Source organism: Brassica napus, chromosome C2 (assembly GCF_020379485.1).
Source record: "Brassica napus cultivar Da-Ae chromosome C2, Da-Ae, whole genome shotgun sequence".
Taxonomy (NCBI): domain Eukaryota; kingdom Viridiplantae; phylum Streptophyta; class Magnoliopsida; order Brassicales; family Brassicaceae; genus Brassica; species Brassica napus.
Genome location: NC_063445.1, coordinates 28087997 through 28104142, shown reverse-complemented (window position 1 = coordinate 28104142; position 16146 = coordinate 28087997). Strand labels below are relative to the sequence as shown.

The following is a 16146-nucleotide window of genomic DNA, read 5'->3' as shown; positions in this document are numbered from 1 at the left end:
TAAGTTTACATCATTTATAAATATTTATTATTACATGATCTCATTTTTTTCCTATCAAAATATTTTTTAAAAAAAATTTAAATTATTATAAAAATTTAAGATTTCCTTGTAAGTCTTCTCACGCGGGAGGTTATAATGGTAAAACTCAACATATATTTTTTGTTTGGTCATAAGAAGGTTGTTGTAATTTCATTAGTTTTTTTTTGGAAGAAGGCATTCATATTAAATAGAGCAAAGGGTCAAGCCCAGTTGAATAACGAAACACATATCAGTAGAACTTTTGTGGCCCAGTTTAACCGTTTCAGAAAAGATCGAGGTTGTCTTGGTCAGTTTCCTCCGCCCCAGTTACGATCAGACGAGCCACCGCTGCATCATTGATGAAAAAGCACGAGGGTTCGAGTGACGGAAGCTTTGAATGCGATTACGGACCTGCTTGTCGATGGTTGAGATGATGGAATCAGGAGACTTGAAAGTTTGATTGTGAAGTCTTTGGTTTCGTTCATTCCAGAGCCAATAGATTGTGGCCTGGGTGGCAAGGAGTGTTAGGCGTTTTTCATCTTTGTTGGGGCCAAGAGTGAGAAGTTGTTGAAGTGTTGATAACCAAGAGCCGCTTGGAGTCAGTCGAGATCGGCATGCAATCGATCTCCAGATCATGTTGCTGAAAGAACACTCAAAAAAAAGATGATTCCTACTTTCTGGAGCGTTATTGCAAAGCAAGCAAACAGCATTCACATTCATACCCCATCGGAGTAACCTGTCACGTGTTGGGCAACGATCGAGTAAAACCAACCAAGTTAAGAAGGACTGCCTCGGGATCCCATAGGAGAACCAGCCAAGCTTTGCCCATGGAACAGTTGGTATTGGCCCTTTGAGGTAAGTGTATACTTCTCCTGAGTTGTACTTGCTTTTTATTTTGCCTTCGATTTCCCATTCATAGTAGTCCTCTTGTTCCGATAAAGAAACTGTTGTGAGATGAATTTGCAGAGCTAATTGTTCTTCTGACCTTGCAGAGGGTAGAAGCCAACGCCCATTACGATGAAGAGAAGCCACTGTCGCCTTTTTTGGGATGCCAAGACGTGATGAGCTACCATTGAGCAGTACATCAAGTTGTTCAAGCGGAGACCAGTTGTCAAACCAGAAGTTTGTTTTTTCCCCATTACCAAGCCGCCTTTTTAGCAATGGGTAGATTAGAACTCTTGCCTTAATCATCTTGTTAACCAGCCATGAGAAGCTGTTGCTTGGGCTAATGGACCAGTAGTTACTGACATCCCCTCTCAAGATGACTTCTTTGAACCAGCAGACCCATACTGAATACGGACGGAAGAAAAGTAACCAAATTAGCTTTAGTATGCAAGCCTGATTCCAGCAGTGAAGATTTTTGACACCTAACCCACCCTGATCTTTGGTAAGTATTACCGTTTCCCAACCCACTTTAGCTGAAAAACGTCCCTCACTTTTACCTTTCCACAAGAACAACCCACAAAGAGAGTTGATACGATGGATGCACGTTTTTGGGAGGATAAAACTTGAACACCAGAAGGTAGAGACACCCGTAATTTCATAAGTTTTTTTGGTTATTTTTGCGTTTGATTGAATTTGGGGTATACTTTTTGTATTTAAAATCAAATTTTCATTGATTTACATGTAAATGCGTTACAGCATCGGCATATTCCATTCTGCATGTAACACAGTCGGCAAAAAAACTTTATCAGCGCAACAAAACCGTCGTGCAACCTATGTTTATTATGATTATAATTTTAAAAATACATACTTCGTTGTGTTAATTATTCGTTGTATGTTTCTAGGATGTCAATATGGATGTGAACTTTCGTATCAATTCGACAAAAAATATTTATTTTTTGAGTTTTGGCAAAACTTATTAATCAATATCAAACCTACATTTAGATATTTATCCTCGCAATTTGTGTGTGTTAGGTAATAGTTTAATACTTTGTTCATCCAAAAATATCTCCAAAAATATATTCGGTTACCCATATAACATTTTAAATCACACAATCAACATATTCAATATGCAAATGCAAATAAAGGATCATAAGGACGGATTCATTTTACTACAGCAACTAATAAATATCGCATTAGTATTCAGAAAATGAAGCTAGAAATTACAAAGACAAAAAAAAAAAAAGATTACATAAAATGAAAACCGGTGTCATGGTCGAGCATGACAAAAAACCGCAGCTGGACCGTGACAGAGCCACAAACAATAATATTAAGAAACAATATTAACCCCTAAACATAATCTTAATTACGCTAATAGCCTCTCTCTGCAATTTCCAAAAACTCCATTGCAGACAGCTTCGAAATTCCTATTTTACCCCTACTCTTAAGTCTTACCAAACAGCACTAATTGATCAAGACAGTATCGAATCCCAGTCAATCTCGTAAGACGGATACTTCTCCAACGAGAAGGTCTCGTTCCACCGCGACTGCTCCTCCGTGTCAGCGAACGTCAGCTCCGACAACGGCGAAGACCCGGCGGACTCAACGAACTCCGTCACCGGACTGACTTTCTCCGACAAATCAACCTTCTCAGTTTTCTTCACCTTCGAGGCACGTTTCTTCGAAGCTTTCGCTGTTTTGTCCTCTTTCTGCGTCTCCGCCATGCTCTGACAAATAGCTTCGAGCTTAGCGTCGACCGTTGAGTGAAGAGGCTTGTACTCGCCGAACTCGCCGCCGATGTGGGAACCGTTGTGACGTAAGTGAGGGAAGTTAAGCCGGGCGTGATCGCCGCGCAGCTTAAACGCCGCCTTGTCGTAAGCCAAGGCTGCTTCCTCCGCCGTGTCGAACGTTCCTAGCCAGAGACGAGTACGGTTCCTCGGCAAACGGATCTCCGCCACCCATTTGCCCCAGTGACGCTGCCTCACGCCTCTGTACAGCTTCGTCGGCTTCGCCAGGAAACAAGATCCGGCGACTCCGGTTTGCTTCATGAGTAAAGGCTTTGGCCTGAGGAGAGGATGGTTGTGGTGGATCTGAGATTGGATCTGGTGGATTTGGGAAGAAGAGAGGTTGTTTAGCCCGATTAATGATGACCCGGTTTGGTTAAGATCCGACCCGTATGTAAACGGTTGGGTCATGAAGTGTTCCGTGTGATATCCGGGGAAAGTAGGAAGAGAGAACGCAGACGCTGCGGAGTTAATAAACGCAGACGCGGTCGCGGGAGGAGAAGAAGAAGAGGTGGAAACGCTTTTGATAAAAGGTACAAGCGCTTCCATGAGTTCACCACCACCAAACGAATCTGATTGGTGAACCGTTCTGCTACTGTACATATTCATAGCAGCTTCCATTATGATTTGTAGATTTAATTTTTTTGAAAGAGAGAAAAAAATTGAATCCGAAAAATTTCACCTGATTCTTATCAAAAGTAAAGAACAGGGGTTTTCCGAGAAAATTCAAGAAAATAAAATGGATCGAAAAGGTTTGAAATAAGCAACCTGTTAGATCCAATAGAGGGATTTTAAAAAAAATTACCCTCGGCTTAATCTATGAAAAATAAAAAGATAAATTTAAATAAACACACAGTTTCATAAGCTTGAATGTTTTGTCCGAATAATCAACGAAAACCATTCACACACAAAGAAACCAAGATGATGAACGGAAAGGGTTTGAAAAAACGGGGGAAACAGATTTTGATGGCGAAAATTAAAAAGAAAACTGAAATTCAGGATCAACAATTGCAATTATTATCTAAGAATTTTTCTTTGGGGAGAACGCTCAGTTTTTGTATTGAATTTTCTCTCAGCCTCACCGATGATGCTCTAATTTCAGCAGCTTGGCACTGGTTTTATAGTCGGGGTTGTCGCCTCACACTATTTTCCATTATTTATTCGTTTCTTGTTCGTATTTTGCGTTTTTCCTCACTTCGATGTTAAGCAATTTTAAAAAGATTTAATACTAATATAATCTTGATTAACTTTATAATCGCATAAGAGTCTTATGATAAGACTCTTGAAAATTGACCGAAAACATCTCGTTAAAGTTATCTTCTTCGTCACAGCTAGGGGTGGCAAAAAAACCGAACCGAACCAACCGAATCGAAACCGATTCAAACCGAACCAATGTCTATTTCAAACCATTCGGTTGAAGATTTTTCCAACCCGAATGGAAACCGAACCAAACCGAAAAACCAATGTGTTTTTACAATTATTTAAATTAAAAATATTAATAATACCAATATACTAAAATTCTAATACCAAACCATGTATTTTCCATTTTTCATTCATTAACATATATTCTTCTAACCTAATATGTAATCATCAAAATTTGATTTAAAAAGTAGAAAAAATTGTATTTTTATATTCTTATATATGTAAACGTGAATGTTAAATCTAAACCTAAAGCAAATTTTATTAAAAACAAAAGTTTTTTTCTACAGCGTCACATGAAAGATGATTCATTGCGGACTTTTTAATAATGATATAAGAGATCTTACTAACAATGTTGGTTTTTTATTTTATTTTAGTTAATTTTCATTTGTTTCGATTTTTATATACTTTTTGTGAGTTTTTTAAAAGTTTTTGTTTTAGTTTTAAATTGAATTTAGTTCGCATAGTTTATGTTTACATAATTCATGATTTAAAACATAATTTCTCTTACAAAAAAACAAACTAAGTAGAACCTAATTAAACTAATCCAAAAAACAAACTAAACCGAACCGAATACAAACCGGACCGAATATAAACCGAACCAAACCAAACTAACTATGGTTTATTTCAGTTGAAAAAATACTAGAACCAAACTAACCGAACCGAACCCGAACCGAACCGAGAAAATAACCGAAGTGTCCACCCCTAGTCACAGCTGGATAATATTTCGAAACATAAACAAAATTATAAAATAGTTTAATAAAATATAAAATAGTAAATAATTAAATTTGGAACCAAATCAAATCCGAATCTTACAAAATCGATTCACAGTAATTAAATTTTATTAAAAAAATAATATTTTTATCATATATATAATTATATATTTGAATATAGTAGGAATAATTATTAGTTACTTTTTATTTTCAAAGTAAACTAAACTAAAATATAATTTAATTCAGAATAATTTATTTCTATATTTGTAAAATTTCTATAGATTCAGATCTCATCTCACCTATAACTTGATGTAAATCTAAATTTTTTTAGAATCAAATAAGCTCCGGTGGACGGTCATTGGCGCTAATCGGATCCTCTTGAAGCTCCGGATACCAGGGTCATAAAAAAATTATAAAATTTTAAAAGGACAAAGTGATTTTTTCGGATAATTAAGTAGTTATACCAAAATTTTAAATGTTTACGGGTGTGTAAAAAAAACTGTCTTGTACGGTAAAAGGTTTATTGACCGACAAATTCTTTTAACATAATTTTATTTTACTTTAATTTTATATTCTATAATTTTATAGGTTTATGTATTAACTAATTTAATAATTTATATAAACTATACTCATTTTAAAATTAAAATTCATAAATCTAGAATTTTCTCTTCAAAATTAATTGTTTATATGTTGAACAAGAAATCTTTCAAATCTACCAGATTTATTAGTAATTTTTATGGTTTTAGTAATACATTATTTAAATTAAAATTTATAAATCAGAAACAATGAGACAAATCATAAAATTAATAACAATTGGTTTTATCTAGATTTACGAACCTACTAGGATAAGACCTTTACCTTGGTGAGTTTATTTGTATATATTACGGATAATTATTTTTATATATTTGATGTTTTATTTATACTTATAAAATATTTTTTGCTGTTATTATATAATATCCTTCTGATGAACCGGATCAATGTTTATTAAAAATTATGGAACTAAACTATAATTAATATATCATGGGTTGATCGGATTGGACATTAAACAAATTATGACACAAAAACCTTATTTTTCCCACCGAACACATTCTTGAAAAAAATGAACAGTACTGTTTCCACAGTTGAATTTTTTTGACATGTAACTTTCATATGGTTTTGAAATGTTTCTCATCAACCATCAAATTGATACAAGTCATTTTAATAATTTTAGTCGAATCTTTATGAAAAACTTACATTTTTGTAATTTAAAGTCGTTTTAAAAAAATTCAAAATATAACTTATAAGAAAAAATATAACATATAATGTTTCCTCATTTTTTTTAATTTAAAGCCGTTTTAAAAAAATTAAAATATAACATATAAGGTTTCTTCATTTTTGTAATTTAAAATCATTTTAAAAATTCAAAATATAACATATATGGAAAAATCTAGTTTTTTTAATTATATGGTTCATCTGATTGTTTATTTTTTTAATAATATAAAATTAAAAAAATGAAAAAGGATGCAAAAATTATTATCAAATCTTTATTATTCGTAGTCATTAATTGTCATATATATGTTAATCATATTAGGTAATTCTGTAGCTTTTATTTAAGTAAAAAAATATTCACTTCTTATATTTTGGGTTAATATAATGTTTCTTTTTAATTGAATTCGAACCAACATTTTTTTTCAATTGATTCTTAATTAAGCTGCTACGTAAGCTAAATTGACATCATAATTAAGTGATACATAAGCAGAGTCTTTTTTTTAATTTGTACTAATTCAAGGTTACAATTTTTTTAATAATCCTGAGTTAATATATAGAAGATTAAAATGCATATTCAGTAACCTAGAGTAAAAGTGAAACCTATTCTTTTCGTAATTTATGAGCCGGTAATGAGATTACATGTAGCTAATGCGCAGATGACACGTGTGATACATAAATGAGAGCGGGGCAGATGCCCTCGTTTTCGTTACACGCGTCCCCATATCATTTGCGATTTGTTGAGTCAACAGTCTCACCTGTTTTTGTTGACTTTTTGACCTTGCGTTCACACATAAGGCTGGACATTTTATCCGTTAAATTTGATTCTATTCGTTATTCGTCTCGATTGGATCCGAAATTTCCGGATATCCGTAAACTTTCGAAGCAAAGCAAATATTAAAAATCAATATCCGTTAAAATCGAAGCAAATCACAAATATCAAAAATTTAGGAAGTGGATATCCGCTCTGATCAAGAAATATATAAATATATATACATCTTGATTATACTTAATGTTTTAAATGTATAAGTTTATATAATTATTATAATAACATATGATTTGACAAATTCTATTCACATTATTACTTATATAAAAGTATTACATAAAAAAAAGAGAAAAAATTTGTAAAACAATTATAAATTTTTTTCTTAAGTTTGTGTTATTATAATTGTTAACTAAGTTTAAAATTTACAAAATATGTAATTTCACTATTTCTTTTAGTTTTTATTTTGTATATTATGCAAAAAAAAATTAAAAAATAAATTTGTATTACTTTTTTAAGATTATTTGTATTAATCAAAACGGATGAGATATCCGTAAGTATTCGTAAATATCCGCAAATATCTATTTATTTTTTGGATATCCGTTTTTCCGGATATCCGTATTTTACCGAAGCAAAGCAAATCGGAAAATTAGATATCCGTAACATACAAAGCAAATCACAAATACCTTCAAAAACTCGAATATCTATGTCCAGCCCTATTCACACATACGGTTTGCAGACCATTTTATGGGTTTTGTTCTCATCAGATTGATTATGCTCTGAACAAGATCTAACCTTAAGTCTACGCTGTGAATTTTACTTAAATTCACATACCGTTCTTAGAACACGATGAGTTAAGCATATGTTTTGGAAATGGATCAAAACATTTGTTTTTTTTTTTTTGCATTTATTAGTCTTTATTTTCATATTTTAATTTCAGTCTCCACAACAATTTCTATATATATCCGATAGTATGTATGTTTAGATTTTTTTTGATTTTTGGTTACCAATATATTCCATTGGTAGATGTTCGTCGAAGGTACATAGAGCCGGTAGAGGTGAAACGTCATGCATTTGAATAGTGAATACTGAATAGAGAAATTACAACAAAAAGGAGAGTTAAGTTTGCATTCCATTTGACCATGTAATTGGTAATTATGATTATCCATAAGATAAAAGTACAACGTCATGCATCGTAACAAGCATGCGTAATTTGAGACAAAATAAAAACTTGCACGGTTGCACCTTAATTATTGGAAACCCTAATATATAATTCTAGAGTTTTTTTTATTCTACAGTTATTGAAATGATATCTATTATCCTTTTGTAAACATTACATTTTATTATCTAAGTTTGCTCATACAACGGTAGATTACTTAGAGCATCTCCAAAAAGACACTCTATTTTGAAGTTTCCAAAACTTTATATTTGAAATTTAAAGGTGTTCTACTCCAAAAGCAAAATTTCAAAATTAACTTCAAAACTATTTATATTTTATACTATGGTCCTTATGTTTGTCATAATTAATTTGAATTCATAAAACTTTTGTAAATAACTAGCACATATATAAAAAATATTAAAACAATATTAATTAATAAAATATTATATTAAAATATAAAATTTTAAATATAAATAACATAATTAATATTAAACTTCAAGGAAAACACCGTATTATTCAATAAAATTATTTATGTAATGCATATATGATCAACTAGTACATTTCAAAGTAAAAATGATTCTTTTCATTTTAATTTGTAAATTACGAGCTAAAACTTGTTGAAATCGGGTGATATTAATACTTGTAATACATTATATCTGAACAAGAAAGTAAAAGAAAAAAATAAAGTAATGCTAAAATATTTAACGTCTAACGATGATATTAATACTCGTGAATACATTCAATCTGCACAAGAAAGAATCACACAAAAAGACATAAAAACAACAACAACCTTCTTCGACTACACAAAAACTTTTGGATAGTATTTAGGAAATTTTGGATGTTCCTGATCAAATTTACATAACCATTAGTGTTATTGTAATATTTAATTTTTTTAATAATTATCTCTTCATGTAACTTTAAAAAAAAATTGTTAAGTTTCTTTTGTATATTGTTGTTGTTAAATCTTGTTTTAAAATATTTTAAATCTTATTTTAAGGTTTTATGTGTAAAACTTAAATTTATAAAAAAAAATTGAAATATTTATGAGATATAAAAATTTAAATATTAAAACTTAAAATATTTGAGAACTATAAATGTAATATATAATTGTAGGGATCAAAATGCAATAAAATATGAAACTTCAAATTGAAGTTTTAGGTAGTGAAATTTTTAATATAGAGTTTCACATTTCAAAACTTTAAATTTGATGTTTTTTTTTTGAAAACAAAAAATTTTATTTGAAGTTATAGACTGTTTTTGGGAGATGGTATAAGGTAGTGGTGCTTCACACTGATAAATAATTGGTTGGTAATAATGACAAGGAAGAGATAAGAATGTGATGCTGGGTGACGGCAGAGGGCTGCTTCCAAAACAGTTGAGATATTATTTCTTATTTATAATGGGTCACCTACTTTCCTTCTCGTCCTTTTTTATTTTCCTACTACATTTTTACTAGGGCTTATTTATGATATAACCCAAAAGAAAAATAAAATTATTTTTTTAGAAAAAAGGTAAAGAGAGATAGAAAGAGGGTGTGATTTTGGTTATACAATGAATTATGGGTTTTTGTTTGGTTATATCACCTTATTTCCCATCTTAGTGGAGATTAAATAGAAGCGTTGTTTAAGAACAAAAAATAATCATGGCTCGGAGTCAACTGTGTGAGAAGTTAAGCAATCAATATAGTCTACAAACATAATGCAAAATAATTACTACTAGACTCTGATCCGGCGCGGATATGAATTTTCAGTTTTTAATTATTTATTTTATTAAATGATGTATTTGTAATATTCGTTCATATTATATTCATTAAGTAAATATTGTTTTTGCATCTTAAACTATCTATTTTTTTTTACGAATGTGTGATATCATATAAAAAACATAAAAAAATGAGTATATAGAGTTAATTAGATAATTGTAAAAACAGAAAAAAAACATTTCGTGTGCGATATCATATAAATAATGATCCGCCCAGTTAACAAAAATCATGATTTTTTTATGTGTAATTTTTTTTATTTTGACCATTTCCTTAAAATTATATTAAATTTTACATATTTTAATTAGAATATTTTTAATATCTTTACCTTTTTATTTGAAATGCAACTCAATATTTTTTAAAAAATTATAACAAAATATTTAAAAAATATTTTTAGAATTTGTTTGTAAAATACAAAAATTACATTTTAAATTAAAATTATCCTAAAATATGATAAGTTTTGATGTAAACGAAAACTCAAATTATGTCAAAAATAATTATATTCAATGATAATAACAAGTTAAATTTATTATTTTTAAGAAAATACATTTACAAAAATATTATTTGAAAGAAAATTCATTTATCTTTCAAATATAAAATGAAAATATTATAATTAATTAATAAAAAATATAAATAAAAACCATAAATTTAGCAAATGACAACTGAGTTATATTATGTTAAAATTTTCTTTATAACAATTTAGCAAATGACAAATGAGTTATGAGCAAATAATACCATATAATTTTTAAAAGCATAGCCATTCTTAAATATTTTTTGAATAAATAATTATTTTTAAATTTAATCAACTGAAAATAATATCCGTACAATTGTATGAGTCAAATTCTACTTTTATTGATGCATGTTATATATTAGTGTTGCATGTTTTAGGTAACATTTTAATAATGCACGTTTTTTAAAATCTCTATTATTAAAATTATGCACGTAAGGATAACTCATGAGTTTTTTTGATTGATTAAATCACATTATGTCCAAATTTATTTAAGGATATTTCATTAAGGTAACTGAAAAAACAAACAATAAAATAAAAAGTTTAAATTCATTTAAGTATATTTCATTAATTTAACTGAAATAATTAGGTAGTTTTATTCGTTTTAGGATATTTCATAAATGCAACTGAAAAAGACAAGCAAAAAAATATGGAGTTTAATTGATGAAGTAAGAACATTTTCAAATGGGTACTTCTCTTTTAATAATATAGATATGATGATTCAATTCATCTACGGACGTTAATTTTTTTAAAAAAATTACACAATAGTTTCCCCGCAGGGTTGTAGCTTCTAAAATCATCATACCAGCCAAATATCTGAAAGTCACCAGACGAATGAAAGACATGATTTTCTTTCATTGCCATTAATTTACAATGCTAGTTTTCACTTTTGACTCGTATGTATTATACATTTAATACATGTAATCACCACGGTTTTTCCACGGAATTCCCAAACGAATGTGATTCAAATTCAAATATCGACGACATAAAAGAATCAATATCTGGAATTAAGAATAATAGTTTGACAAAAAAGGGAATTAAGAATAATATCCTAAGACGCCGATAGTGGCATAGATTTACATCACTGTATAATATTTAAATTTGTTGTTTAGTCGCAAGTATTAATCATGATAATTATAATGGGTAGTTAAGACTTTAGTCGACATAAATTGTTACAAAAACATTAAGAAGTCTCTAGAGTTTAGAGATGGATTGGCGGAGAACTACCCATTATGATTACCATATTATTTCACCAATTTTATATTGAGAAATCGACCAAAAAAACACTGAACTTTGCGGAAATTGCCAAAAGAAACCTGTACTTGAGCCTGATCAATAAAACCCACATTTTTGTTGACTTTTTAGTTTATTCACAAACTTACGGTTGACTTACCAGATTAACACACCGTTAACCGACAGTTAAGACAGTGTTAACTCACCGTTAATTACTGTCGTTTAGTGAAACTACGTCGTTTCATCCAATTGTTTTGTTAAAGACAAAATCTCAAGACGACGTCGTTTTGCTTAATTAAAATTGTTGTTGGCTGGACTCGAACCCGTGCACTCGTGGTCCTTAGGGGGTTTCGCCACTGAGCTAGTGGACTTTTCGGAAGATTACCACACATGTTTATTTTTATTGATCAAAAGATGTGTTTGATTGAAATCAAACAAAACGAAACCCGTGTTTGGACGTAACCCTAATTTCTCAAATCGATTTGGGGATTTTTCTTGTGATGTGAGGAGATGGTAAAGACGAAGTTCACAAGGAATGGAAGGGAGGTAATGATTTTCGGAGCGATGAGGAATTTCGATTACGGGAGTGACGAGTCGAAGAAGGGTGGAGAACGCGATGCTTCTGTGAGTGGAGAACGCGATGCTTCTGTGAGTTTGTCATCGCCGGAGAGATCGAGGATCCGTAAAAGCGTTGAAGGGATATCGATGTTGGCATCTATAGAGGCGTCGAAGGCGTCGAAGACAAGGCGGGGAACTTCATATGGGTCGCCTGCGTCATCTCCGGAGAAGACCACGAGGCGGGGAACTTCATATGGGTCGCCATCTCCGGAGAAGGCCACGAGGCATGGTTCAACTCTGTCTCCTAGAGTTGCGAAGAAGTAGAAGGTAAATGTGGCTCCTTCTGGTGATGACAGAGAAGAATGGCCAGAGTCTGAGATGTTGGCATCAGCAGTTGCGAAGAAGACAAGGCGGGGAACTTCATATGGTGGGTCGCCTGTGTCTCCTAGACAATCGAAGAAGCAGAAGGTAAACTCGGAGAAGAGTCTAGGTGATGATGGTGATGACAGAGAAGAATTTCTCTAGATTGTGGTAAATGAAGAAGAGGAATTTGGGGATATAGGTGATGATGGTAGGGAAGATGAGAACGGTATTGCTGGCATTGAGGAAGTTGGTTGTACAGATTTGAGTCTTTATTTTGGTGATAAAGCAAAAAATGATGACTGTGAGGTTGATGAAGACGAAGGGGATGATGATGCATGGGATGATGATAAAATCCCCGATCCTGTGTCATCAGATGATGAGAATGAAGAGGAGATGATACCTGTGCAAGCTTACCGAGAAGACAATGATCCATAGGAGCTCCTTCAGCTAGGCAAGACATTTTCAGATGCTGAGGACTTCAAACATGCTTGTCTCAGGTATACCTTGAAAACCAGATACAACATCAAGTACTACAGATCCAGTAGCTTGAAGATGGGGGCAAAATGTGCCGCTGAGATGAGAGATGATGAGGCTCCATGTCCATGGATGGTCTATTGTTCGTATGATAGGAGGAAACAGAAGTTGATGGTAAATACATACGTCAATGACCATAAGTGTGAGAGGACAGGGTATTCCATGATACTTAAGAGGTCAGCAATTGCAAGTCTATTTGATGAGAGGTTAAGGCTGAATCCTAAGCTCACAGCAAAGGAGATACAGGCTGAGATCTTGAGGGAGTATAAGATGGAAGTTTTAGAAAACTCATGCATTAAGGCCAAGACGAAGGTGATGAAAGAAAGGAGGAAAACCCATGAGGAGCATTTTGATAAAATCTGGGATTACCAAGCAGAGATATTGAGGAGCAATCCTGGATCAACCATGGACATTGAGACCATACCAGGAGCCATGGTTGGAAGCAAGCAGAGGTTCTACAGGCTCTACATGTGTTTCCAAGCACAAAAGGAAGCATGGAAGAAGACTTGTAGGCTTGTTATTGGCTTTGATGGAGCCTTTTTGAAATGGGACATCAAGGGACAGTTGTTGGCTGCGGTTGGAAGAGATGGAGACAATAGGATTGTCCCTATTGCTTGGACTGTAGTGGAGATAGAGAATGATACAAACTGGGATTGGGATGATAGAGTGGCCTCGGGCCAATAGATTAGGTGTGATTCCACCACCTAATCGAAATGGCAAGCCTGGTAGGCCTAAAAACCATGATCGAAAGAAGGGAGCCAATGAGACAGTGCCTACTACCAAGCTGAGCCGTGCGAACAGGGTAATGACATGCTCTAATTGCAAAGAAGAAGGGCACTATAAGAATACATGTCGGAAGGCTTTTGTTCAGAGCCCACCTAAGAAACCAAGAGGCAGACCAAGGAAATATCAGGTTAGGGTCTTGGTTAGGGTCTTAGTTTTTTAGCTATCGGTAATGTGTCTGACAATTCATTTATATGTTACAGGGACTACATTTTGGCGAGTCACAAGCTCAATCATCACAAGCTCAATCCTCACAAACTCAATCCTCACAAGCTCAAGCATCACCATGGGAAGTTCCTCAATCTTCACAAGGTCAATCCTCACAAGCTCAACCATCACGATGGGAAGTTCTCCAATCCTCACAAGCTCAACCATCACAGACAACAGCGTGGGGAAGATGGTTCTTTTAGATCAATATTAAATATGCTTTTGTTGTGTGTCGTTTATGATGGTGTCTCTGTCTGAATGCTTTTGGAACAAGAACTACCTTTTTTTTCTTTCTTCCTGCTGTTTTAATTTGAAACTCTCAATGCAGATAGTGTTGGTTATTATCTTTGTGTTTTCATCATGTTGTTTATCTTGATGGTATGTTCATTGGTGTGTTCATTTGTCCTTCTATAAACAATCAAGAAGTAAAACATAAACCTTACTGAAACATAGTCTTAAAACCTTACTGAAACCATTACCATTACATAAACAGAGTCTCCTAGTAGCTATTCAAAGACAACCCATCTGCTTTGTCAAACATGATCAACACAAGACATATCACAACGCCTAAACAAACCACTAGAAAACCCACTTTCATGATCACATTCAGCTTATTAAGTTCATTGCTCACCTTCCTGACATCTTCTTTCAACTCTTCCTCCACGGTTTTCATGCTTTCGATCTCCATTTTAATTTTCATAACATCTGATGCAAAGCACTCAACTTTTGGCAATGCATCTTGAACCTCTTCGTAGACAGCTTCATCTACCCATTTATACAAGTGATCCTAGACACAAATCATGAACACAATCTTTATGTTCAAACAATTTCTCACTACCTAGCCATTGAAGCTTTATGTTCAACAATTTCTTAAACACAATCAATTGCAATCAAATTAAACACTTACATTTTGAAACGTTGGACATCTAAAGAAAGTTCTTCCTGGATTGACCTTCGTTTTTGATGTGCATATCCCAGTTCTTCGACCACACCCGCATTGCTCCGGGATACCACGAATTCCCATCGTATTAACAGACGAATCCTCACAACCCGAACTCATCATGCGATACTCGAAGAAGGAAAGGTGAGAATCGAAATTCTTAAGGACGAGATCGAAGAGAATCGAGCTTCAATCGCGAACTGGATTTATGATTTTGGGAATTTAGGGTTTATACCAATCGGAGGAGAAAACGCCGTCGTTTCTTTTTGATTCATTTAACTCGAATTCAAAGAGAATAAAAGATATTGTGTTCGTTAATCTATTGCAAAGTCCACTAGCTCAGTGGCAAAAACCCCTACCATTAAACCCGAGTACACGAGTTCGAGCCGTTGGAAACCCATATTTTTAATAACAAAGCGTTGATAAACGATGTCGTTTGTCTTTAATCAGACAAAGAGATGAAACGACGTCGTATACTTTAACACCCAAAATTAACATCCGCTTATTTATCTGTTAACTCGGTTAACGGTGTGTTAATCTGGTCAGTCAATCGTAAGTTTCTTAATAAACTAAAAAAGTCAACAAAAGTTCACGGTTTTATTGGCTAGCCCATATGTCCAGGTTTCTTTTGGCAATTTCCGCAAAGTTCAGTGTTTTTTTGGACGAATTCTCATTTTATATTTCATTCCTCCACTTTTGTAGCTAAAGTCTGACCCTCTCGCCATCTTATCTTTTTTTTTTTCATCTGAAATTTCCATTAATATCAAAGGTTTGAACGCCCGTTACATAGGAAAAAACAAATCATAAAACTACCTAAAGTCACGTTCCAGCTCAAACAAAACCGAAAGCCACCTTGGCTGCCCCAGCGCAACATACGATTGAAACCTATTATGAGTCACAACACTCTGAGCTATTAGTTGTGCTCCCCTATTAACTGCAGGAAGTTCAAACATTACCTTCCATCCCAAAAAATTCCCAAGCAGTATCATAATCTCTTTCACTTTAAAATTGAAGGAAGGCCATGCTTTTGGTATATTTATTGCATTAACCAAAACACTTCCTTCAAACGCAAAGTGAACCTTCAAGATCCTATGGCTGGTCATGCTTTCTATTGACCATAGCAAAGCCAAAAAGAAAGCTTCATCTTTTATCCAACCAATCCAAAAGCACGACGACTATGCAAATACACCACCCCATTTGAATCCCGAAGCACCCACGCTGCTCCTACTAACTTCTTTTTCTTCGACCAAGACATGCCTATATTGCATTTGAAAACATGTC

At 33.1% G+C, this 16146-nt stretch overlaps 4 protein-coding genes across 4 annotated transcripts; 1 reads left to right on the top strand and 3 right to left on the bottom strand.

Annotated features, from left to right (window-relative positions):
- Nucleotides 1-351: 351 nt before the first annotated feature.
- Nucleotides 352-1209, bottom strand: LOC111203106. The gene has a single exon (XM_022696552.2). The coding sequence runs from the start codon at nucleotides 1207-1209 to the stop codon at nucleotides 352-354; it is 858 nt and encodes a 285-aa protein (XP_022552273.2).
- An 873-nt stretch (nucleotides 1210-2082) lies between these two features.
- Nucleotides 2083-3853, bottom strand: LOC106406198 (ethylene-responsive transcription factor RAP2-4-like). The gene has a single exon (XM_013846819.3). It carries the CDS (start codon nucleotides 3303-3305, stop codon nucleotides 2373-2375), a length of 933 nt encoding a protein of 310 aa, XP_013702273.2. The 5' UTR covers nucleotides 3306-3853; the 3' UTR covers nucleotides 2083-2372.
- An 8191-nt stretch (nucleotides 3854-12044) lies between these two features.
- Nucleotides 12045-12836, top strand: LOC125582308. Its single transcript, XM_048748931.1, has 3 exons — nucleotides 12045-12322; nucleotides 12395-12506; nucleotides 12564-12836. The coding sequence occupies exons 1-3, from the start codon at nucleotides 12045-12047 to the stop codon at nucleotides 12834-12836; spliced, it is 663 nt and encodes a 220-aa protein (XP_048604888.1).
- A 1588-nt stretch (nucleotides 12837-14424) lies between these two features.
- On the bottom strand, nucleotides 14425-14949 carry LOC106403971 (uncharacterized protein At1g43920, Chloroplastic-like). Its single transcript, XM_013844743.2, has 2 exons — nucleotides 14833-14949; nucleotides 14425-14712 (listed from the first exon to the last, which is right to left on the bottom strand). The coding sequence occupies exons 1-2, from the start codon at nucleotides 14947-14949 to the stop codon at nucleotides 14425-14427; spliced, it is 405 nt and encodes a 134-aa protein (XP_013700197.1).
- Nucleotides 14950-16146: the final 1197 nt, after the last annotated feature.